This window comes from Pangasianodon hypophthalmus, chromosome 18 (assembly GCF_027358585.1).
Source record: "Pangasianodon hypophthalmus isolate fPanHyp1 chromosome 18, fPanHyp1.pri, whole genome shotgun sequence".
In the NCBI taxonomy this organism is placed as follows: Eukaryota; Metazoa; Chordata; class Actinopteri; order Siluriformes; family Pangasiidae; genus Pangasianodon; species Pangasianodon hypophthalmus.
In genome coordinates, this window is record NC_069727.1 from 15,522,447 (window position 1) to 15,547,176 (window position 24,730).

The following is a 24,730-nucleotide window of genomic DNA, read 5'->3' on the forward strand; positions in this document are numbered from 1 at the left end:
TATATATATATATATATATATATATATATATATATATATATGTATATATATATGTGTGTGTGTGTGTGTGTGTGTGCGTGTGTGTGTGCGTGTGTGTGTGCGTGTGTATATACCACACAAATAGAACTCTAGCATTTGTACGTACACACAGATCTATTTTCTTGTTTCTATAATTTCTGTTGTTTCTACTATTTCTATTATTTCTATTGGATAGGTATTTATGGAAATTCTTTTCTTTTTTTTGATGTTACTCCTCCTACTTGTGCTGCTGCATCTTATCTTATCTTATCTTATCTTATCTTATCTATTATTTATTTGTTTATTTATTACTTTTTTTATTATTTATCTCTTATTATCTATTATTTATTTCATCTTATTTATTTATTTATTTAATCTTATCTTTTATTTATTTATTTGTTTGTTTGTTTGTTTGTTTGTTTAATCTTATCTTATCTCATCCATAAGACCCTTATCATTGCTTTCCACCAGGTGTAAGTGAGCAGTGTCCAGGCCGGTAGGGGGCGCTTTATAAACCTGCTGGTTTGCGGCGCTGAAACATAAAAAAAACTGCAGAAGAAGAAGACTTTTCGCGCCACATAAAAAGAAAAACTATGAAGCGACGTGAACATGGCGTCGTCCAGCAACAGCAGCAACAAACAACTTACTGACGAGCAAATTATCAACCGCTGGAGTTTTGACTTTTACGTTTCTAAAGCTTTCGAGGCGTTTCGAAATGAAGACTATGACAGTTTCACCCAGCTCAGGAACCTTATCGAAAGTAAGTTGGGTTTTGTCTCTGTGCTAACTAGTTAGCATGTTCACTTCACTTCCTTTACTCCTGTTTACTGTTTATTAAGTCGAATATAAACACGTACAAGTTATACAACACAGTTAGGATATAATGTTAGTCATAATAACAACAAGGAGAAGCTTAAATAAACAGATTTAAAAACTAAAACACCTAAACTGCTTGGTACTGGATATAATGAAATCACTGTCATGTTAAAGAGTAATTATAAATTCAGTTTTTTAATCTGTTTTTTTCTTGGAGGAATAATTTGCAAGCCTACTTGTTTACACTGCAGTTATGACCAGGTGAGACCAATAACCTGGAGTGCTTCCTGTCACACCTGAGTAAACTGGAGATGTCAAGATATTAAAGGAAAACTCCATCCTAAATGACATGTATATCAAAAATATAATCAATATGTCATTTTCCTTGTGCAAGAGATTCATTTATGATTCATTTCTGAGTTTTTTTTGGTTTCAACTTCCTTCTAAAAGTTTGTAGACACCTGATCATCAGATACAGTATGTGCTTGCTGAACATCTCAGTCCAGATTTAGTCCCACTTTGCTGTTATAATAAGCTCCATTCTTCTGGGAAGGCTTTCCACTAGATGTTGGAGCGTGGCTGTGGGGATTTGTGATCGTTCAGCTACAAGAGCATTAGTGAGATCAGGCGCTGATGTTGGTGAGGAGGTCTGGGGTTCAGTCGGTGCTCCAGTTCATCCCAAAGGTGTTCAGTGGGGTTGAGGTCAGGGCTCTGTGCAGGACACTCGAGTTCTTCTACTCCAACCTTCACACACCACGGAGCTCGCTTTGTGCACAGGGGCATTGTCATGCTGGAACAGGTTTAAGCCTCTTAATTTCAGTGAAGGGAAATTGTAATGCTACAAATGCATACAAAGACATTCTATACAACTGTGTACTTCCAACTTTGTGGCAACAGTTTGGAGAAGACCCAGATATGGGAGTGATGGCCAGGTATCCACAAACTTTTGGCAGTATAGTGCACCTGCTGATAGTGGTACCATTGGGATTTAGTCCTCGATTCATTTCCACCTAAAGAGAGCAATGCAGCAGTGCTTTCGTTGTTTAGTTTGTCCAGCTCCACTCAGCAGTGTCAGGTTTGTATACTGAAACACAAAATGTCCTCCTGTGACGTCAGCGCGTCACACGTCACCTCTCAAGAATAACGAAAATACAGCACCAACCAACAAATTAGCACCAGAAACACTAAACACATCACGAATATTTTAGTCTAAACATTAAATGAGTTGCAGAATGGATTGTTCCTTTAAAGTACAGTAAAGCCTTGAGCCTGCCAATTGCACATGTTTTGATTTAGTGTTTTTATGTTTCAAAATGAAGGTTTGGTGGTCAGACCGATTGATGGACACACTGACATGGCCATCAAACTGCGATTCATGCAGTTCCTCTCACGGATCAACGAGGGAGACAAACTTGGTAAGTCTGTCAACATGAGATACTATTTAAAATGTGTCTTATTTTATTCGACTTGTGGCTCCACCGATGTCTCATTGCCAGTTTTTATTTGCAGATGTTACATTTCAGAAGCCTCTAACACCTCTAGAGTCGGCACTGAGCGTGTTAGAGTCCATCTGTACAGAAATGGATGTGGCTCAAGAGATACTGGAGCAAGTTCACACCTCAATCAGGGAAATGGTGAGACCCGAGATGTGAAACAAGTAGGGCTGTAACTGACGGTTATTTTTGATAATTAATTATTTTATTTTTATGATTGGTGAGTTAGATTCCAATCAACCAATATTACAGCAGAACTCCTAACTAGGCTTTAATTAAATAACAGGTCATTAACTGCAAAACAATATTATTGAATAGTGTAAAACAAAACAACTTCTTAAAACAATTGTCTTTTTTTTATTGCCAAAATTTAATCACTGATATTTAAGCATTAAAAGTTAACAGTTGTCACCATTCTGTCCTTTTAGTTGCTTATCCAGATCTTTATTAAGCAAAGAATTTCATTTCATTTCGACTTCACCTTTACAGATTTTAGCTGAATACCCCTGACATAACCCAAGTAACCTATAATCCTGAAATTTGATCAATTTTGTTGATCAGTTGTTGCATTAGTGTTTTGTCCTGACTTATGGTTCTGGTCTATGATATTAAAATAAGATGTTTGTTTGTATTCCAGCTTATTGTTGTTTGCATAAAAAGCAAACAGTTTGAAAAAGCTCAGGAGATGCTGCTTAAACACTTTCCAAAAGGCATGGATTCAGCTGGCAAGGTACATTACTATTTGTAACACTGTTATTGTAAACACTGTTATTGTATTGGGGTCAGTATATATGGCCAGTATGGGAGATGTGTCTCAGATATTCCTAGACTTTTATGTGGTGTATTTCATCCAGTTGTGTATTCATGTGGAGAATAATAAATCATCTGTGAACCTTTATCCTCCTGTTTTGTAGAAAAAGCTGTACGTAGATCTGATGAAAAGACGATGCAGCACACATTCAGTTCTGAACATGATCTCGTACAGCGAATTCAAACAGGACATGCTGGACTTCATTGACAAACTCCACCACATTGCAGAGCCTTTTCTAGTCAAGGTATGACTTTAAGGCTTTATGGATATTAGCTAGTTTTTTTTTTTTTTTTTTTGAATTAAAGTTTTTATTGCTTTTTTTTTTTTTTTTTTTTTTTTGGAAGGCTGATGGGTAACAGAAATACAACATTACCATAACTATGCAAGGTTACAGATTTTTACAGGCACATTTTAACCATGTAATAAAATACAGTGCAAGACAGAACACAAAATAGTTGTCTATTGAGACCTTACAGTAATATATGTCCAGAACTCTTCCCATGTAGACAACCCCTCCTCTCTAACAAATATTAGTTAGTTTTTATTATCTAACTGGCAACCTTTAGATATCAGTTTCTCAGCTGTGTTAAATCACGAGCCCTTATTCATATATCTGCCAGGGTGCATAATGTGGCTATTCATTTAAGTCTTATTTTGTTTCTATTTTATATATAAAAGTTAAAAATTCAAATGAAAAATTTGTCGATCTCACACACACACAACCATACACAGTACGACATGCACACACACAGTGAAATGCTTTTGCGACTGTTTGTGACAGAAAAATAGATTTTGCATAAACCAGAATTTACTTTTATACATGTAGAAAAGGAAAAATATAAAAATATAATATAAAGGATATAAAAGATAGATGGCAGCAACAGTATGGTCTATATTTGGAATAAAGTTCAGATATGTGCAGTTATGTGTGCAATACAATGCTTCGGGCTGAGGTAGTTGCAGTGAAAATAACAGCATATATAATAAACATTTATAAATTTAGGGTAATATGAGTATATTAACAGGAATGTAGGGGGTGTGGATGTTGTGCAAGCAACTCCATGGTCTAGTCCTATGTGTTGTCCTGGTTGAAGCCCTGAATGGTCTGTGGGAAGAAACTCCTCCTCATTCTCAGGACACAGAAGCGCTTCCCTAACTGCAACAGAGAGAGGAGTCTATTGTTTGGAAATTGTTCCCTCATTGTGATCATTAGGAGCAGCTTATGCAAAAAAAAAAAAACAAAAACAAAAAATGATGAAGTTATTCATAGTTGCCTCACTACTTACTTTTGCAATACGTTGGATTGATGCTTTTACTTGCCTGATGGGCTAGCTATGAAATATTTAATTTGTGCATCTTTGGTGATGGTGGTATGTTCTGTTTATTTAAAATTAAACTAAATGCATATCATCATAACTATAACTAAATAAAACTATAAATGTAATAGATAATTTGTAATAATATTATGCAAAATAATCATGATGATCATTTTAAATGAGCTCTTGCAGCTCTATTTGATCCCCAGGGCGAAAGGACACCATGTATGTCACCGTTCCTAAAATAAAAGATGAACTTTTGACTGCAGCGTCACCATCCTGATCAGTGTTTAAACAATAAAGACTGGGATGCCATATAATGCATAGCCTTCACTGTCATTGCAGGCAGGTGTAACAGTTTTTCATATTCTGTGTAGTTAGGCTGGTTAACATTCATGATTTGTTTTCTTTAAAGTTGGTCAAGGTCTCGAGGCGAGGAAGGACAGTAGACGTTGGGGCCGCACGTGAGCCTCAAGCCGTTAGGAGTATCAGCGTGCAGTCCTGTACACAGGACAGAGCGAACACTGAACATACAGTTCTCCTGCACCATTCTCCATCCAATTCGCAACAGAGCACACCAACCAAAAATAACCTAAGGTGTGTACATAGTTACTGCTTGAATGATTTATTGTAAACAGCTTCTCACAATCAGTATTTACCAAATTGTTCTAGCATGTTAATGGTTTCATTTCATGGCCCACAGCACTGAAGCATTCAGTGATTTTCTTGTTTATCATGTGAGATTAATTGGTAGTTAATCGTCAAGCGTTTGATTTGAAACATGCTTTAGGTCCCATGTCTAAAATCAGTTCTAGAGCTGGACACTATGAAGATATTATATTGATATTGGACCTCATGTATCAAACTGGATACAAACTAATTTATTCATAAATCTTTCACAGGAGCATTTACACAAGCGTGGTTAGTTTAGGGGAAAAACACTGTCGTATTATACAAGATATTCTGAGTAAATCTACGATCGTTACTTACAGTAATAAGGAGCTGTTCTTGTAAGTCTAGACAATATATTTTGGTAAATTTTTACCTTCACAGATTTTAAGGTGGCACTGCATGAAAATGGCTTGAAATATCACCATATATTTGAATCCAGCCCTAATGAGCACTGGATTAAACATTAGTATCCATGTTCTCTCTCCTTTCGCAGAGCTCGTTCCCCTGCTGTTTTGGTAACAGTGCACCTGACCCGGGGCAACCTGAGGGCCATCTATCCCAAGCTTGCTGAGCACTTTTCTGTCTCTGTCCCCTTCACTCAGCTGGAGGATGAGGTGGAGTGTGAGGCACAGCAGGAGAATGAAATAGATCGTAACATGGAACTTTGTCTCAAACTCACAGAGACTCCAATGGAGGAGTTTTTGGAAGAAAAGGAGCAGAGTTTGTGCGTGTGTGAAGAAAGACCCTCTGATGACAGTTTGCAGTCACAGCAGCGATGCGTTGCATCTTGTGTGCAGTCTGATGCCAGCAGTCAAACTAAAGTGACCCTGAAACCCTACACAAACCAACAGGAGCAAGAAAGTTCAGAGGACACACCTTCACTAGTAGATACACATGTCCATCCACCTGCTTCGTCTGCTGAGAAAGGCAAGAAGGGACCTGCTGGTGTTGTGTCTGCAGTGAGTGTAGCACAGTTAGTGATGGAGGAGGACAGTCTGCTGAGTGAAACGTCTGATTCTCAACAGACTCCCAGTTCACTGCAGGTACACTCTGACGGAGAGGATCCCCTCAGCTCGCTGTCCGTCAGCTCTACACCTGTCCGGAAATACCGCGGACCAGCTCCTCGCAGGTGAACTCCAAAAACGTGCTCGTATTGCCATCTGTACTGGAAAGAATTTTTTTTTCTTTTTGGATAAAGTCTTTTGTCTTTAGTCTAGGTCTGTGTTTCTCAGTCCTGGTCTTGGAATACCACTGCCTTGCACATTTTGGTGTTGTCACTGCTCCCAACTCACCTGATTTACCTCATCAGCTAAAAGGGAAAACGCCAAAAATGTACTCCAGGACCCGGGTTGAGAAATACCGCCCAAAGTCAAATATATTTTCCACGTTATGTGTCGGGTACCAGTTCTTTCTTTCTTTCTTTCTTTTTCTTTTTTTTCTCCATGCAAAGATTTTCATCAATCCCATTAACTCCAAACCTGAACTATAATATATATATATATATATATGTATGTATGTATGTATGTATGTATGTACACCCTAACCCTGGCATCCATTTACTTGCATTTCACTGCATGACCAAAATAAATTTGTGCATCTGCAAGTCACCTTATAAAACCCTGAGGCTTTTGAGTCCTAACATTAGATCAGCATGCATTGCTTTTTATTTTAAAAGTTTTGACCCATTCATTAGTCACCAGGTTTGTTAACATCCATTGTGATGCATATGTGAAGATTATATCCAAAGATTACTTTATTTGTTTATTATTATTATTTTTAAGAAATTGGTTTCAAGTTTGTATTTTTTATTTATTTATTTAATTATATATTCAGCTCGTGTTTGTTTTCCATCATTGTAAGAGTTCAGTAATTAATTCTGATTCTCCCTTTGCGTCACTTCCCTACTATTGTGCCGATTGCTCTAAAACAATGAATTTTGGCTCATCACAGGAAGAATATCCGCAGTGAGCCAGAGCCTGCTTCCCACCAGCAGCTCGACAAGCCTCAGAACTGTTCCACCCCCAGCAGAGTGGACAACAGCCCTCCTCCTGCCCAACACACACCTAGTAAGAAATATCAGAAACAAGCAACGAAGAGGTGAGTCTCATCCAAAAACTCTTTTCTTATTTTAATTTTAATTTTACTTCACCAGTGTTTATCAATGACTGTTTAGTTCATTCCATAAATCTAAATGTTTTATGTTAGTTGAGTTCTTGCGTAGTAACTGAATTGTGTCCCGCAGGCAGCACACAGGGAGCGAAGGACAAAGTGAAGAAAGTGTAGAAAGCATTGTGGTAGACTCTCCACCATCAGCAAAACAGCCTGTATCCTCCTTTAAACGGTGTGTATTTGCCTCATTAGTCTCCGCTTTACTGCATCTTTCTTACTTCTGATCAGTTTGTAAACATTATTTCAGCTCATTTTGAGAGATTGGTGTCATTCATAAGCAGCTAATTGCAGCTGGTGCAGTCAGTCACGGTTTAGTGGCATTGTAAAAGAAGTTAGGTTATTAACAAATTAATAATAGCCTTAGGTCAGTATTTTAGCTCTCCCTACAACAATAAATGAGTTTGCATATGTGATGATTAGTATGAAGTAATATGTATGATGTTGTAGGAGGCATTGGATGGATGTGTCTGGAGCCCAGGAAGAGTGGAGTGATGAGGAGTCACTGTTCAATGTTTCCACTAAAACAACCAAAGGTACAGTCTCTCTTATGTCTTTATGTAAAAAAAAAAATACTTGTGGAAAGGGTCATATATTTTTGCTCAGGTCTTTGGAACAAAATTACAGTGCAGTTACTGGGCAAAGATTTGTTGTCTAATCAAAGATATAATTTTGGATGCTAATAACTGGGTTTAACTGGTAAAAAATTATAAAAATACTAAAGATTCTGACTAAAATAAAGGACTATATGCAAAAGATTAGCGCATCAAGATGCTAAGATATGCATATGCAATGATAATTTGGAAAAGAGGTTTTGTTGAGAGTGAATTTGCCTTTTGCTGTTTTTTTTTTTTTTTTTTTTTTTTTTTTTTTTTCTTTCTTTTTTCTTTTTTTTTTTTTTTTAAAGGTCAAAGCTCAAATGACAGCCATTCCAAAAGGAAGGTGAGTGAATTTCATTCTATATACAATGGCACTTTAAAGTCTTATTAGACAGGCTTCGAACCAAGAGTTTTCTGATGCAAAATTTTTCTGTTTAAAAAATATTTTTCTATGAAGACAATAAATATGGGATATGGGGAATATTTTACAAATACTCATAAAACATCTTTTTATTTGGCTTTAGTGGATATATTTTGTTGATACTTGAAGTGGGGGAAAAAAACCCTTTTGGTTAGGGAAAATGTTTAAATGATGCGTTTGAAGTTTAGTGTTATGTGACTCAGAAAAACCTTAATGTCACTGGGCAAGAAGAGATTTGTATACTAATTTAAAAATTTTGCTAGGCCAGGCGTATGTTAGCATGTAAAAATAATGACTTATGTTAACAGAAATGCTTCTTTTTGAAAACATAAGAAGATTTAGGTAAAACAGCAGGACTGAGGAAGGGACAAGCAACTTTCATAGTTTTATGATTTTAGGTATTTATTAGTTTAACTGTTGAGAAACAGCATGAGAGCTATATTTGAAAGAAAGCTATGACGCATTAAAAGGAAAAATACGTGAAATTCTTGATGGAAACGTGTTGAACTCAGTCCCAGACTGAACATGATGTAAGACAGAGCAAATTGTGTGAAATGTGTATAATTGCCCTCTGGTTATGTAGGAGACGTTTGCTCAGAAGTATTCACTGTATTTCTGTTGCAGAAGTGGACTGATGAAGAGTCTGACTGGGTGAAGCAAGGAGTGGCTCGTTACGGAGAAGGACGTTGGGAGAGGATTAGAAGTGCGTTTCCTTTCAAAGGCCGCACGGCAGTCAATATCAAAGACCGCTGGCGCACCATGAAAAAATTAAAGATGGTGTAGGATTGTAAACATGACAACATGTAAATAAAACAAATGTTAAGAGATATTTTTGTACATACACTCACTGTCTACTTTATTGGTGTCACCTGTGCACCTTCTCGTTCATGTAGTTATCCAATCAGCCAGTCATGTGACAGCAGCACAGTGCATAAAATCATGCAGATACAGGTCAAGATTCTGATGTTTGACGCGAACATTAACTGAAGCCCTTGACCTGTATCTGCATGAGTTTATGCATTGTGCTGCTGGCACAGTGTGTACATGTGTTCCTAATAAAGTGGACAGGGAGTGTATATCTAAGAAGGTATTTTTTGAAATTGAAGAAGCTTTATGTTAATGCACATGTGAAGATATTTGTTTTGAATCCTTGTGTACAGCATCCTGTCAAGGTTGAGTAAAAGTTGTAATAAACATCAAAAAGCAACACTGATGTCGTTAGGGTACGTATAAAAATGTTTTTTTTTTTTTCTTTTTTTGGTTTTTTTTTTCCTCAGCAGTATGTGACAGAGATCTGTACCAGTTAGGTCTGAATTTTAGAAGTGCAAAAATGCCCCAGGTAACGAAATGGCTGTGTTTCTATATATTTATAGAAATGTGTATAATATAAGTGAAATGCTCGGTCAGGGATATTAATTATCCAAGTGCAGGTATAATGACCTTTCTAATACATTCAACAAAACTGTAGATGTCTATCTTTAATCTACACTTGTATAAATGTTTATACATTTTTTCACGTGTGTGATTAAATTCCTGTACGCCTGCATTTAAATTTAAGTTTTACAGTGCAGCCCTTCAGAAAGGTGTGCAGGTATGAAAAAATGTCATCTTTGCTCCTCTGTTGTATATTCTGAACATATTTTTGTTCACAGAACATGATTAAAAACAAATCATGTAAAGCAGTGATTGCATGCAGTGGTTAATTCTGACATGGCAGCCAAGTCTAAGGGCTTCTAATGTGATGAGGTTTACACACTTTATACCCTGCATCAGAGAGCACTGTTGTGTAGTAAATGAAGAAAGCCGCGTGTTAAACAACTGTTACGTGAACAGAGTTTAATATCACACTCACATTTCAGCCAAGACATACATCAACCTCAGTAACACTTTGTGGTGTCTACAAAAACATTAACTACGTCAAAATGTACCTCAAAGGGATAAATAGCTGAAGTGACAGGATCAAATACCTCCATGTTCAGCATTATCATTTCCTTTATTTGTACAGTAAACCCAATTTAAATGTTCAACTGTCTGGCCAGAAACCTGTATTTATGGTTGATCATACTCACAGTTAAACTTTAAAGCACATTTATTATAAAGGTAAGGTCATGGAACAAGTTTGAGGAATAGTGTTTTGCACTTTTGTCTCAAAAGAGGACGGTTTATTTAGAATCCAGCTGATTATAAATCCTATGGATAATGGATGGATAAAAATCTGTGGACATTTGATGGCTCACTAGTGGATCATAGCCAATGCATGCTCCTTAGTAATATTTATGGTGTTATTACATAAATGTATTTAATTTGGTGTATGTGTATATATATATATATATATATATATATATATATATATATATATATATATATATATATATATATATATATATATAGGAAGGGGCTGTTATTGAGAGATTAGCCTGCTCAACTGTATCTACTTTATCTTATTAATATGGGAGTATTTTGACTTACATCTGTATAAAAGATGGTGTCTGACCAATGACAGTAAAATGATGTCAGACACTGAGAAGACACAATGTTCGTAATAACAAATCAACTGGATTTAGTATGGAATGAGCACAAATTCTTTCAGAATGATAGGTGTGTAAACTCTGAGTCCAGTGTTAGCACTCGCATGCCTTTTTCTCCACTGTGTTTATGGGGCTGTCAATCGTTTTGGTGTTGGAACGCAGTAATATGCGCGGAGAATCCATGTGATATCCGTCCTCCTTTACAGCTAGTCCATTGCACGCCAGTAGCTCACGCGCCATCACGATGAAGGCCTGATCCACGTTCTGGGCTTCCTTTGCTGAGGTTTCCAGTGCAACTACAATTCCTTTCTGCTTTGCCAGTGTGCATGCTTCATTAAACTCAACCTGTCTCTCAGACTCCAGGTCACACTTGTTACCTGCAAATGAGAATAGATAGTGTATTCTGGGAAATGCACAAAATAGACCTATCAAGACACAGGCTATGACAAGTATATAGTATTGTTCCTATGAGTCTTATTATTCTTAAGACGATGTAGGCTTAGACTGCACCAGATATGATAAGGCCAATTTGTTGCATCACTTGTAAAACTCTGGATAGAAGAATTCTAAAGATGAATAAATGTAAATGCAAGTGACCTTCAGACCTTACCAGGAGGCATTTTGGCAAAGCTTGGTAAAGGGTGCAAATCTGTTTGAGCTGTTTTTAAGCTCACAGAAACGACGTTACTGTGTTTACCTATGAGGGCCAGTAGGACATTGGCAGCTCCATACTGCTCCATCTCTTGGACCCACTGTGGTATAGTGTCGAACGTGGATTTGCGGGTGATATCGTAGGTGATCATAGCTGCATGTGCACTGCGGTAGTAGCTTTGTGTGATGGTGCGGAAACGCTCCTGCCCTGCCGTGTCCCAAACCTGCATCTGTGACAGAGGACATGGAGTTAGACTTTTCCGAGACAACGTCTCAAGAGAATCTGCATGTGCAAGCATAAGCAAGGAAAAAGCTCTTGAGAGATATCAGTTGTGAGATTCTAGGTCCTGAGTGGTGCCATTGTCTAAGGTTTTACCCTAAGTTGGGGAAATCTGTGGATAAGAGTCCAAGGCTGCATAATAAGAAGGATTTGTTTCCTGATCAGCTCTTCTGAGTTACTTGCTGAAAAATCCAGGTTAGTCTAACCAGCTGCCAAGTTAAACCATATTTCCTAGCTGGTACGCTATATCCCAGCTTCTTCATTATTTCAATAGATTGAACAAAAATGTTTTTGTAATTGTCTTACTGTTATCTACATTTGTAGCATTACTTGTCTATGACGTAGTAGTGGAAATTCTGTTTCCAAATACCAGCTGGAAAAGATGATCTATCAGCTTTACCAGCTCAGCCTGTGTTTTGGCAGCTAGCTGCTGGTCAGGCTAAGCCGAATTTTTCAGCAGTGTTGTCATTTTCACAACTGACATCTCAGGAGATTTGCCATTGCCTCTGTTAATTAGTGGAATGCCAGGGACATTTATGTAAACAGAATAGGGTAATTAGTGCTCTCCTCCAAGCGTGTTTCGTGCAACAATTTGGGAAAGTGCGATTACTGGCTTCACTTAGATCAGAGGACGCTCATTATAGCCTTCATCCTCCTGGACAGTAGCCGCTGTACAGTAGAAGGAGACATACTGTAGGTCATGTGGTGGGAACTTGTAATTAGATATTGTGAGAAAACTGGATAAGGAAAAAGCCCGTGCTTTTGGCTGGATCGTCTCAAATAACCTGGCAGCTGATCCACACATTCGTAAATGCTGTTTTTGTTTTCTTATTAGTTTCGATGTACTTACTCTACATTGTACAGTACATAGTAGTTACTCAGTAATATGTTATAACATACAGAATGAATGTTATTTTGCATAGTTTATAGAAAGTACTTGTGGCATTCGTGTTAGTCATTTTGAAGGTGCCTGAAGGTGAATAGATGAGAGCCACTGCTTCATATGTCTCACATCCCACTGAGATTTTGCGGATCTCTGAAGACCTGGTGTGCTATAGCAACCTAACACACCTGCAACTCGCACACCAGACTTCTATCCCAAGCCATGTTCCATTCTTACCTCTCTGTGTTTTCATACAAAGCTACATATGAATTTTTGATGTGATACTGTATCAGATTTTTTGTGTTGGCCGTTAATATGACCAGCTTTCTATTTCTTGTACCCTCTCATCCATTAAACCACAAAATGTCTGGCATTCTGGCATATTATAACACACCTAAAGGTTTAAAGAAGTATGTTGAGCATCTGTTTATTTTATTTGCTTTATATTACTGATAATATATGCTGCCACATGGAAAATCACTGGTTCCACCCAGTCAAGGTTTAAAATACTTCCCTGTTCATTACGGACTGAGTAAATAAATAATATTTTCACAAACGCAGTCTAATTTTATTTAGTCTATTAATATTAGAAATAGGCAGTTTTTAGAAGGGAAAGCCACCAGATCTGACACTAAAGATTCTGTAAATTTATACACACTGTATAATGATTGCCTCCATGATAAACCAACTTAGTTCACACACTTCAGACATTTGTCTCCAAATTTCTTCTAACAATAGATTATGTGTTTTTGGCATGGAAATTTGATATAGCCTAGAGATCGAGTATTTTTGCTTTTTCCGTGTGTGTGTGTGTGTGTGTGCGTGTGTGTGTGATAGAGAGAGAGAGATTTTTTTTAATTCCTTGAATTAAAGAAAAGGAATTTCTTGAATTCCTTAACACCTTGTGTAAGGTAATACATTTAGTTAAACATTAGGTTACAGTTGAGTGCAAAGATTTCCATGCCCCATTTAGATTTTAGATATAAAAGGAACTTTGGAGATAATGTACAAATTATCTACAAAAAATATCATTTCAATATGTTGAACTCGGAGCATTAAACAACTTCTTACATTTCTGCCCGAAGGAAGAAATATCACTCATATAACGTAAGAAAGCACAGCCAATAGGCATCGTAACGTTAGCCTCTGATGGCTATAGATCTGAGGTAAAGCCACGCTTTCACTGATGTCAGAGTGAAGTATTTTAATCCTGTACTGCGGCTGACAATTGCCCATACCAAAGATTTCACTCTTTCAGTCCCTGAACGTTAATACATTTATCAACACCAGAATCCAGCAGGTGGACAATATTCAGCATTAGGTAACTCCGTCACTCACTGCCCACAGACGGACCTCTTACTAACGCCTGTAACCAGGATACACAATCCTGCCTATTGACAGTGGCTGGTTGAATAGTGGTCAGCTAAGGGACCTTAAGCTGAGCAGAGGAAACAATGTAGGACGTGGGTTTAAGCAAACCTGTAGAGCTGGTTGTGTATTACCGCTGCTGGTCTGACTAGTTTATTTTGAGTTTCTAAAAACGACTTTGGCATGAAAGGTTCCACCTAAATGGTGATAAATATCTTACTTTGCAGAACAAGTTCCTCCACTGAAGTCGTGGCATTTTTAATTACCTAAAAGGCAGCACAGTTATGTCATTAAAACAAGATCACTTTAACTCAATAAAACTGACCTTTACTTTTCTGCCCTGGATGTTGAGGGTGCGAACAATGAAGTCCACTCCGATAGTGCTCTGCTGCCTCTCAGAGAAGTTCCCAGTCTTAAACCTCTGAATCACAGACGTTTTGCCAACATCTGTGTCTCCGATTAGAATAATCTTGAACAAGAAATCGAAGCAGTCTTCTTGCTCCAGTCCAGCTGACTGCATGGTCAGACTCGTACATCCAGTCTAATCTTCAGTGTTGATGCTGGAATGGTAGTGAAGGCAATCTCAGTGATGCTCTCTGTCTGTAAAGCAAAGCTTTCCTTTGTCTTGTCTCTCAAACACAAAGAGGTCCACCTGTAGAGACACGTTTCCTCGCCATCTCCTAAAATACTGAGGAGATCTGAGCAGGTATATGTGCTTGCTGAGTTTATCAAAACTAAGCTGAAAACTTTCCAACTTCTACCTGTTCCTCCAGACAGACTCGTGCTCCCTGCTCCTGGTGTCTCTTCCTCTCTTTCACTCCACCCATCTCCATCCATACGTGCAGTTCACCTGTTGTTGTTCCCGCCCAGCTGACACCAGCAAAGCTCCACCCATTACCTGCTCTATGCACTTGAGGTATTGTCGTGTAATGTCCCACGTGTCCTGTAGAATGCACTGCTCTCTGACAACAAAACAGGAGCTGCCTCGCAAAGACGTCTATACAGGTTGGGTAAAGTGAATTACTGAGATCTGAAATCAGAGTTTCAATGACAAGAGTTTCAATCACAATGTTTGCCAGTTAGATTCAACTTTGTCACTGTGCAGAGTACGAGTACAGAGCCAATGAAATGCAGTTTAGCATCTAACCAGAAGTGCAAATAGCAATATGTCTATATATATATATATATATATATATATATATATATATATATATATATATATATTTGATTTGTTTGATTTGTTTTTTATATATTTTTGATATTTTTTATTTTTTATTATTTGTTTGCTAATTTTTTTGTTGCCATTTTTGCTATTTATTTTATTTAATATAAATATTTAATATTTATATAATATAAATAAAATATAATATAATATAAATATAATTTTTTTTTTTTTTTTTTTTTTTATATTTTTTGATAGTTTTGCTAGGTGTTGTCTGTCTGTCTGCTAAAATAAACACTGATTATATTTTTGCTTGTTCACAGTATGATAAGAATTTCTGACACTTTATCATTATACTCAGGATGTCATTTTAATGGAGCTTTTAATTTGAAACAGTCATAAACCGTTGGTTATATTTCTGCATCGCGTTATTTTTCCCTACTGATAAATCCCGCCTTCCTTACTGCAATTGGTTGTTAGCTAATACTTACAAACGGTTTATCCAATGAAAATAGAGACTAAATACTATAAACCAATCATATTGATGGATCTATTATTATGTAGGAGTATTAACCAATCGTAGTGTAGAAGGCGGGGCTTGCCGGAATGTGGGTAGGAAAAACTATACCGCGCGGGGTGTGTACCCGCTTCAGTGTTTGACGCGCTGCAGGTTTCTCTCTTCCCGGTGTGTGTGTGTGAGCGGCTTTAATCCTGATCTGTAGCAGCCATGGTAAGTGTCTGTTAAAAAGGAATATAAATATCTAAGCTACATTTGCTGAGGTTGGACAGAAATGCGATTAAGGGTAAAACAGGTGTGAAATGTGGGGAAAGTTGAGAGCGTCGCTTTGTATTGACTTTAATAGGCGGCTACACCCTGAATGCTGCACGCGCACATGTCCGCCGTCAGAGCGCCGCTAGCCGTTAGCTGTTAGCCGCTAGCTGTTAGCCGTTAGCGCGAATAACACCCGAAACAACAGTCGCAAAAAAGAGTTTATATATAAATAATCTGTTTAAGTTAATGTTACTTCCTCATTAATTCCTTAATTTTTCATTTTCTTTAATTTTACCACCTTATCTCTATATTTTGTTGTTAAATAAAAATAGTTTTTCTGCGCTGAAAGTTAGCGGCGCAGCTAACGCTAGCTGTCAGTGTCCATTGTGTTTAATACCGGAGCTAGCCGGTTAGCTGACCCGGTTAGCTACCATGCTAGTCAGCTAAACAGCATATTTTCACTTTTGTTTTATTGTGTGTTTTTGGTGTGTTTTTTTTCTGTTTGAGTAGTTAAATAAAAATACTCGGTGTGCAGTGTGTTAATAATAAGTATTATTAGTTATTAGCGATAATTAGCTGAGCAGCTAAGTGCTAAGTAGTGAGCAGGGTAACGGAGCTTTCTAGTGGTTTCTATGGGGAAGAGGGAGGCGGAGACGGAGCTGTGCTGGATGCTGCAGCTTCAGCGCCTGTGGAAAGGGATAGGAATGGGGTGTGTATGGGGTATGAAAGGGGTATGTATGGGGTATGAAAGGGATATGTAAGGGATATGTATGGGGTGTGTAAGGGGTATGTATGGGGTATGTAAGGGATATGTACGGGGTATGTAAGGGGTGTGTATGGGGTATGTAAGGGATATGTATGGCGTATGTATGGGGTGTGTAAGGGATAAGTATGGGATATGTATGGGATGTGTAAGGGGTATGTAAGGGGTGTGTATGGGGTATGTATGGGATATGTAAGGGGTATGTATGGGGTATGAAAGGGATATGTAAGGGATATGTATGGGGTGTGTAAGGGGTATGTATGGGGTATGTAAGGGATATGTACGGGGTATGTAAGGGGTGTGTATGGGGTATGTAAGGGATGTGTATGGCGTATGTATGGGGTGTGTAAGGGATAAGTATGGGATATGTATGGGATGTGTAAGGGGTATGTAAGGGGTGTGTATGGGGTATGTATGGGATATGTAAGGGGTGTGTATGGGGTGTGTATGGGGTATGTAAGGGATATGTATGGGGTATGTAAGGGATATGTATGGGGTATGTAAGGGATATGTATGGGGTATGTATGGGGTGTGTAAGGGGTATGTAAGGGGTATGTAAGGGATATGTATGGGGTATGTAAGGGATATGTATGGGGTGTGTATGGGGTATGTATGGGGTATGTAAGGGGTATGTATGGGATGTGTATGGGGTATGTAAGGGATATGTAAGGGGTATGTATGGGATATGTAAGGGGTATGTATGGGGTATGTAAGGGATATGTATGGGGTATGTATGGGGTATGTAAGGGGTATGTAAGGGATATGTATGGGGTATGTAAGGGATATGTATGGGGTGTGTATGGGGTATGTATGGGGTATGTAAGGGGTATGTATGGGATGTGTATGGGGTATGTAAGGGATATGTAAGGGGTATGTATGGGATATGTAAGGGGTATGTATGGGGTATGTAAGGGATATGTATGGGGTATGTATGGGGTATGTATGGGGTATGTAAGGGGTATGTATGGGGTATGTATGGGATATGTAAGGGGTGTGTAAGGAATTGGAGAAACTGCATGAAACTCATGTAAATGTGATTGTGTCACCTGACAGGCTTCCTTATCAATGGCCCCAGTGAACATCTTTAAACATGGAGCTGATGAGGAGAAAGCTGAGACTGCTCGCCTGGTGAGTATTTCCTACTGACTAACTATAAAATCCTAGTTCATACACTATACGGCCAAAGGTTTGTAGACACCTGACTATCACACCCATATGTGCTTGTTGAACATCTCAGTCCAGATTTATTCCCCCTGTGTTTGCTGTTATAATAAGCTCCACTCTTCTGGGAAGCTTTCCACTAGATGTTGGAGCGTGGCTGTGGGGATTTGTGATCATTCAGCTATGAGAGCATTAGTGAGATCAGGCACTGATGTTGGTGAGGAGGTCTGGGGTTCAGTCGGTGTTCCAGTTCATCCCAAAGGTGTTCAGTGGGGTTGAGGTCAGGGCTCTGTGCAGGACACTCGAGTTCTTCCACTCCAACCTTCACACACTATGTCTTCATGGAGCTCGCTTTGTGCACAGGGGCATCGTCATGCTGGAGCAGGTTTCGGTCTCGCAGTTCCAGTGAAGGGAAACTGTAATGCTACAGCATACAAAGACATTCTGTGTAATTGTGTACTTCCAACTTTGTGGCAAACATTTGGGGAAGAACCACATATGGGTGTGATGGTCAGGTGTCCACATACTTTTGACCATGTAGCTGTTCAGATATTGTATTAGAAGCAGTAGGATCATATTTAACTAATTGAGTCACAGCTCAGTTAGTTTGTCCCTCTGCAGATGTGAACGTCTGTCTGATAATTATGTTTATTTACTCCCTGTATTTACAGTTTTAACTCGCTAGTAAGACATGATTTAATCAGTATACATCCAGAATCTGGCCAAAAAAAACCTTTTCGATGCACTCTGACTGGCTAAAACTGGTCGAGCAAACAGAAACGAGACTGTGCCTCTAGCACGCTTGTCAATTTTCCGTGCTAACAGTTGACACACACAGTCTCATCCTAACTGAATTATGACTATAACTGATGCTTTAAAGTGAAAAGTTTTTTTTTTATTATTATTATTGTTCTGTTATATAACAATTGATTATGATGCTAAAAATATCAAATCTTTTTTGTAACTCTGTCTCTTTTCTCCTAGTCTTCGTTTATCGGTGCCATTGCTATTGGGGATCTGGTGAAAAGTACACTTGGACCAAAAGGAATGGTACGTAAATGGTTAAAAATAATGACATACTTATTTTGAGTAACTGTATCTCAGTGTTATTGTTCTCACCTGCTCCTATTCTCTGCAGGACAAAATCCTCTTGGGTGGTGGACGTGATGGATCTGTTACAGTAACCAACGATGGAGCAACCATTCTGAAAGCCATCGGTGTGGACAACCCTGCTGCCAAAGTGCTGGTCGGTGAGTATGGGGTCTGTGTATATACAACAGGTCCAAATTTACATTTATTCTCGTTTAGTTTACAGCAGGAGCAAGACAAAGTTAAAACGTTAAGTAGTGTATCATTTATAGGCCTCCCTACATTGTCTTGTTTTCAGATATGTCGAAGGTCCAGGACGATGAGGTTGGAGACGGCACTACGTCTGTCACTGTGCTGGCAGCAGAACTGCTCAGGGTGAGGCATTAACCTGTCGTCCTAATAGTTCATTGATATATTTCTGAAAAATGTTTAGTCACTTTGTGATCTGGCTTCTGGCTTCTTTTCCTAATGGTTGGATGATGATTCTAGTTTTTTAGCTTAATCAGTTTCTTTCCAGTTTTTTGTAGCTATTTTAATTTTTAAAAGATTTAACATTCAAATCCATATGAATATTATTGATCCTGGATTATTATACCACAAGGTGAACATTAGCACTAGCACTAGCATGTTACTGGTTGATAAGTGTGATAATATTATGTTTTAAAAGCATTTTAAAATTGGTTTTAAGGTGCCTAAAGATTCCTACTCCTCTTTAATGTTACCTTATGTCAAGGTGGCTCAGTGGTGACTTTCATTGCGTTCACTCTGCACTAGGAAGCAGAGCTGCTGATTGCCAAGAAGATCCATCCTCAGATCATCATCTCAGGCTGGAGGAAGGCCACCCAGGCTGCTCGCGAGGCCCTGAGGGAGGCTGCAGTGGACCATGGGTAACATTGATGTCTCGGTTATTAACCATCTCATGAGTTTAAGAATAAATAAAAAAAAAAAAAGAATGAAAATGTGTTGGTTTGCTTTACTTTCCTACAGTTTCCATATTGTTTTTAATAATAATCAATATGTAAATGATTTTTGCAAAAGCCTCCTGTTGCATATGTTATGCTTGAGTAAAAAAAATGGTGTTCTTCATCTTTACCTTTAGCTTTTCATATATATTGCAAACGTGCTGTAGTTGATGAGATACGTAGCGCGTGACTGCATGTGTGCTTGCCAACATGCTGATCACATACTCGCCTGCGTGTTTTTCATACATCTGGATGATTAAAAGCTGTGGTTAGGTCAAAGCTGAAGCGTGCCTCGCCAAGACGGGAATACCTTTTTAGAGCACTTTCTCTGATTTTGCACAAGTTATACAGTGAAGGTGGCAGGAGTCGAGAAATCTATGATAACACATATATTGAGAAAATGCCAGAAACTCTTGTATTGCACCAAATGTCCTGCTCAGTAGCTGTACTTAAAATGAACACAGGATACATGTTGCAGCCGTCTTGCATACGCATAGTTAAAAGCAAGTATAACCCTAGCATAAACCCTCATAACCTGTGTTAACTAGATCCTCTCTTCATTTACAGTAATGACCAGGTAAAATTCCAGGAGGATCTGCTGAACATCTCCCGCACCACACTATCATCCAAACTGCTCACTCATCATAAGGACCACTTTGCCAAGCTGGCTGTGCAGGCAGTGCTCCGTCTGAAGGGATCTGGCAACCTGGAGGCCATCCATGTGATTAAGAAGCTGGGAGGCAGCCTTACAGACTCTTACCTAGATGAAGGTCTGAATCTGAATTATTCTAGTTTTTGTTTGCTCTTGAATAATTATAACTTGTACAGCAATAAGAGGTTTTGAGAAATAAAGCTCCTGATCTATATTTAACTTTTATTTGGTTCTGCAAGTTGTAGTTTTTTTATACCTAGTTTAATACATACATACATTAATTCTGTCTGTCTTAACAGGGTTCCTTCTTGACAAGAAGATCGGTGTTAATCAGCCCAAAAGGATCGAGAACGCAAACATCCTTATTGCCAACACTGGCATGGACACAGACAAGATCAAGGTACAGATTTAAATCTTCCACAGCCCTTGTGTTTGTCTGGAAATGCTTTTTTGCCCCATTTCTTTTCTTTTACGAGAACATGCCCATTCATTGTCAGTGTGTGTGTGTGTGTTTTCTGTAGATCTTTGGCTCCAGAGTGCGTGTCGACTCGACAGCAAAAGTGGCAGAAATTGAATTGGCAGAGAAAGAGAAGATGAAGGAGAAAGTTGAGCGCATTCTGAAGCATGGCATTAACTGCTTCATCAATAGGTACAAGGTGTACACACACAAGACACACACAATTCACCTAGGTCTTCTGACAATTAAAAAGAAAAATGTTCAGTAGGAGGAATCTCATTTGATTTACCATGTAGCATTTTTATATAAAAAATGTAGGGCATTTGAAAGCCATGTGACTGCGAGGTGATTTTTAAGTTCATTTTAAGTTCCTCTCTTCTCCAGACAGCTGATCTATAACTACCCTGAGCAGCTCTTTGCTTCTGCTGGCGTCATGGCCATCGAGCATGCTGACTTTGCTGGAGTGGAGAGACTGGCATTGGTCACAGGTATGTAGATAAAGGACTGCAGACTTACAGGGAGACTTGTGCCTTAATCAGTTTTACTCATACCCAAATCAAAAATAAAGCCCAGAAAGGTACAATAAGACTATGGGTCTCACGTAAAGACAACCATAGGCAAAATCCTAACTTATAATATTAGAGTTGAGGTAACTGCAATCCCTTATCGGCATTCGCCTGAGTGTTGATGTCTTGAGTGAGGAAGTGGAGGAATAAATGCTTCATTGGGGCCATCTGGTGGCCATCGTCCTTCTTTGGTGTTTCCTTGATAGGCCCAGGACATCTCTAGAGGGCTCACAAGTTCAGAGATTACAATTAGATGTATGAAACGTAAGGGCTAAGCACAGTTAATAATGTTAGTTGAATAAACACTGCAGTATATTACTCAAAAAAAAAAAAAAAAAGGAGGTGAATATCCTTGTACTTTTTTTTTTTTTTTCTCTTCTTCTTCAAAACTGATAAGGAACTGTGTCTGCTGCTTTTTGTTGTTAACCCTGGATTGTTTCCTTTGTCAGGAGGGGAGATCGCATCCACCTTCGACCACCCTGAGCTTGTAAAGCTGGGCCACTGCAAACTCATTGAGGAGGTGATGATCGGAGAAGACACACTCATCCATTTCTCGGGAGTGGCCATGGGTAAGTATCTACACAGACTCTACTCACATTCTGCTGAACGTGTTATTTATAAGGGTTCTGTGTTTTATTTTTCTTCTTTATAACAATTATTGTGAGATGACGAGTGTATTTGAATTTCCGCTCTTATACAGTCTTATTGTCAAAGGTACTGATTTGTAATCATGGATGTCTGCAGTCATTTAACACACTATGAACAGTGCAAATAGCCGCTTGGCCTGAAAACGCTGATGTAAAAGAAGCACCATTTCATTTGCAGTTGCAGATGGCAGTGTTGTCATGAGCTTTGTTACTGTGAAAAATGAAACGAGCAGTTTGTAATGCTTCATGCCTGTAAGGTAAATCTGAATAGTAAAAACTGCAGATGCTTTGTGAGTTGGCGTTTTTAGGAAAGTTAGCTTTTCATGCAGCTGTGCATGGAGTTAATTTCCATAACATAAAATTGTACGCAATCATAGAAAATGATGAAATGTTTTCTTACATATGTTTGAAATTGTTACAGGTCTAGAAACACTTTTAGACCTGTAGCGATTTTTACACATTACATTAGACATTGGAAACTACATTTTTAAATCTCATGGAATCTTTAATGCCTGTACCTACATTTTCAAACAATCTCTCCATATGTGGGTGTTATATTTAACCCTGAACAGAGTCTATAGGTGAGACAGAATTATATTTGTATATGTGTGTGTCTTGTAAGGTGAGGCCTGTACTATTGTTCTGCGTGGAGCAACACAGCAGATCCTGGACGAGGCTGAGCGTTCTCTCCATGATGCATTGTGCGTGTTGGCTCAGACCATTAAAGAGACTCGCACAGTCTATGGCGGAGGTATGTGTAGATCTTGATCGTACCAGTTTATTTAGGTTCTCTTTTTCTTGCCATGAATTCATTCTGATTGCATCTGTTTACATTTACCTTAAACCCAGCAAACGTCTGGATTTAAAATCTGTTTTACATGCCTGTTACATGGAAATTAAATCAAACTCATACTCATATATTGTGTTACTCTAAAAAAATAAATAAAAAATGTTTTGTAAATTTTTCAAGAATTTGACCAGTTTATGGAAAAAAAAAAAAAAAAAAAAAAATTCGTTTTTCCCATAGGTTGTTCAGAGATGTTGATGGCTAAAGTAGTGACAGACTTGGCCAGCAGAACCCCAGGAAAAGAAGCTGTGGCTATGGAGTCTTTCGCCAAAGCTCTGAGAATGGTGAGAGCTGATGGATAATTACTGGGCTCTGTACCGCAGTCACGCTCAGGGATTTGTGAAGTCATTGCAATTCATTCTAGAAATACATAAACTGCATTCATTTGAGAGATACTTCTAACCAAAGTGACTTATAACTGAGAGTGGATACGGTGCAGTTAAAGTTACAGAATGTAAGATTTTGGACTTTCTATCCTCTGGCAGAAAGTTCTAATGCAAGCTGTTGTGTGGAAGAGCAGCCCATGAACATATTAAGTATTCGTTGTCTTGTAGCGAAATCTTTTTTTATTGTCCTAACAAACATTCAGATGGCTGATTTGAAATTCTTTGTTACTGCTTGCTGCTCCATGTATTTACGGATATAATTTGAAGTCAGATATCTGACATACTTCAAAGATGGACTTTCAGTGATTAGGAAATTGATTAGTTTCTATGGCTTGAAATATGGTGGTGGTTTAAATTCCTACTACTGATTAGTCTAACGAACACGTTTGTATCCTAGCTGCCGACTATAATTGCGGATAATGCTGGTTACGACAGTGCAGACCTCGTGGCACAGCTGAGAGCAGCTCACCAGGAGAATAAGCCCACTTTCGGTCTGGGTGAGTTCTGGCTAGTGATCTGCATTATAGCAAATAAAATGTCTGACTTAGCAGTTTGTTTTCTTGTTTTTAACCAATCAATCAATTATACATTGTCTTTAAGCTCCTTCTAACCTTTAACCCTGCTGTGGCTCAGACATGACACGTGGCACAATTGGTGACATGGCCGAGCTGGGCGTCACAGAGAGCTTCCAGGTGAAGAGGCAGGTGCTGCTAAGTGCCGCAGAGGCAGCCGAGATGATTCTTCGTGTTGATGACATCATCAAGGCCGCACCAAGGTAAGTTAAAACTGCTCACATAATATAACTCTGTTGGGGTGAATCTTGGAGTAGTGCTCATTTACTTGAGGCATTGATTGCTACCATGGAAACAAACTTCTCGCTCTGGCGGTCTCACGTCCTCACTTAATTAGTTGTGCGATGCCAGATTTAGCTTTACGTGGTGAAACTCTCTCACAGCTAGTCGAAGGTTGTGAGTTCTCTGAGAGTGTCTGAGACAATATGTTATGGCTCACCAACTGCAATATTTTCTTCCAGAAAACGAGTACCAGATCACCACCCATGTTAGGAGAACAGAAGAGTGTGGAAAGCAGCCTGAGTATTTATTACCTGCAATGGCCTCCTTCTTCTTTAGCTCTCATGTCAATGTCTAGCACGGTTAACACTGCAGAGGCTGTGTTCAAACATGGCAATGTGGCTTTCTTTGTTTACTCAGTAATAAAACTTTAAAACCTGTTTTTGTCCCTCG

At 38.6% G+C, this 24,730-nt stretch overlaps 3 protein-coding genes across 3 annotated transcripts; 2 read left to right on the forward strand and 1 right to left on the reverse strand.

Annotated features, from left to right (window-relative positions):
- Positions 1 to 580: 580 nt before the first annotated feature.
- On the forward strand, positions 581 to 9,994 carry terfa (telomeric repeat binding factor a). Its single transcript, XM_026922982.3, has 12 exons — positions 581 to 778; positions 2,154 to 2,249; positions 2,344 to 2,468; positions 2,965 to 3,057; positions 3,242 to 3,382; positions 4,870 to 5,051; positions 5,620 to 6,255; positions 7,077 to 7,223; positions 7,369 to 7,467; positions 7,743 to 7,828; positions 8,200 to 8,234; positions 8,937 to 9,994. Exons 1-12 carry the CDS (start codon positions 628 to 630, stop codon positions 9,093 to 9,095), a joined length of 1,950 nt encoding a protein of 649 aa, XP_026778783.3. The 5' UTR covers positions 581 to 627; the 3' UTR covers positions 9,096 to 9,994.
- Positions 9,995 to 10,133: 139 nt separating this feature from the next.
- LOC113531978 (ras-related protein Rab-19) lies at positions 10,134 to 14,852 on the reverse strand. The gene is made up of 3 exons (XM_026922984.3): positions 14,348 to 14,852; positions 11,538 to 11,721; positions 10,134 to 11,217 (listed from the first exon to the last, which is right to left on the reverse strand). The coding sequence occupies exons 1-3, from the start codon at positions 14,540 to 14,542 to the stop codon at positions 10,934 to 10,936; spliced, it is 663 nt and encodes a 220-aa protein (XP_026778785.2). The 5' UTR covers positions 14,543 to 14,852; the 3' UTR covers positions 10,134 to 10,933.
- A 931-nt stretch (positions 14,853 to 15,783) lies between these two features.
- cct2 (chaperonin containing TCP1, subunit 2 (beta)) lies at positions 15,784 to 24,717 on the forward strand. Its single transcript, XM_034313390.2, has 16 exons — positions 15,784 to 15,914; positions 17,773 to 17,847; positions 18,865 to 18,930; positions 19,019 to 19,130; positions 19,268 to 19,344; positions 19,744 to 19,856; positions 20,499 to 20,701; positions 20,883 to 20,983; positions 21,105 to 21,232; positions 21,425 to 21,528; positions 22,056 to 22,175; positions 22,876 to 23,004; positions 23,281 to 23,384; positions 23,884 to 23,983; positions 24,120 to 24,261; positions 24,520 to 24,717. Exons 1-16 carry the CDS (start codon positions 15,912 to 15,914, stop codon positions 24,548 to 24,550), a joined length of 1,608 nt encoding a protein of 535 aa, XP_034169281.1. The 5' UTR covers positions 15,784 to 15,911; the 3' UTR covers positions 24,551 to 24,717.
- Positions 24,718 to 24,730: the final 13 nt, after the last annotated feature.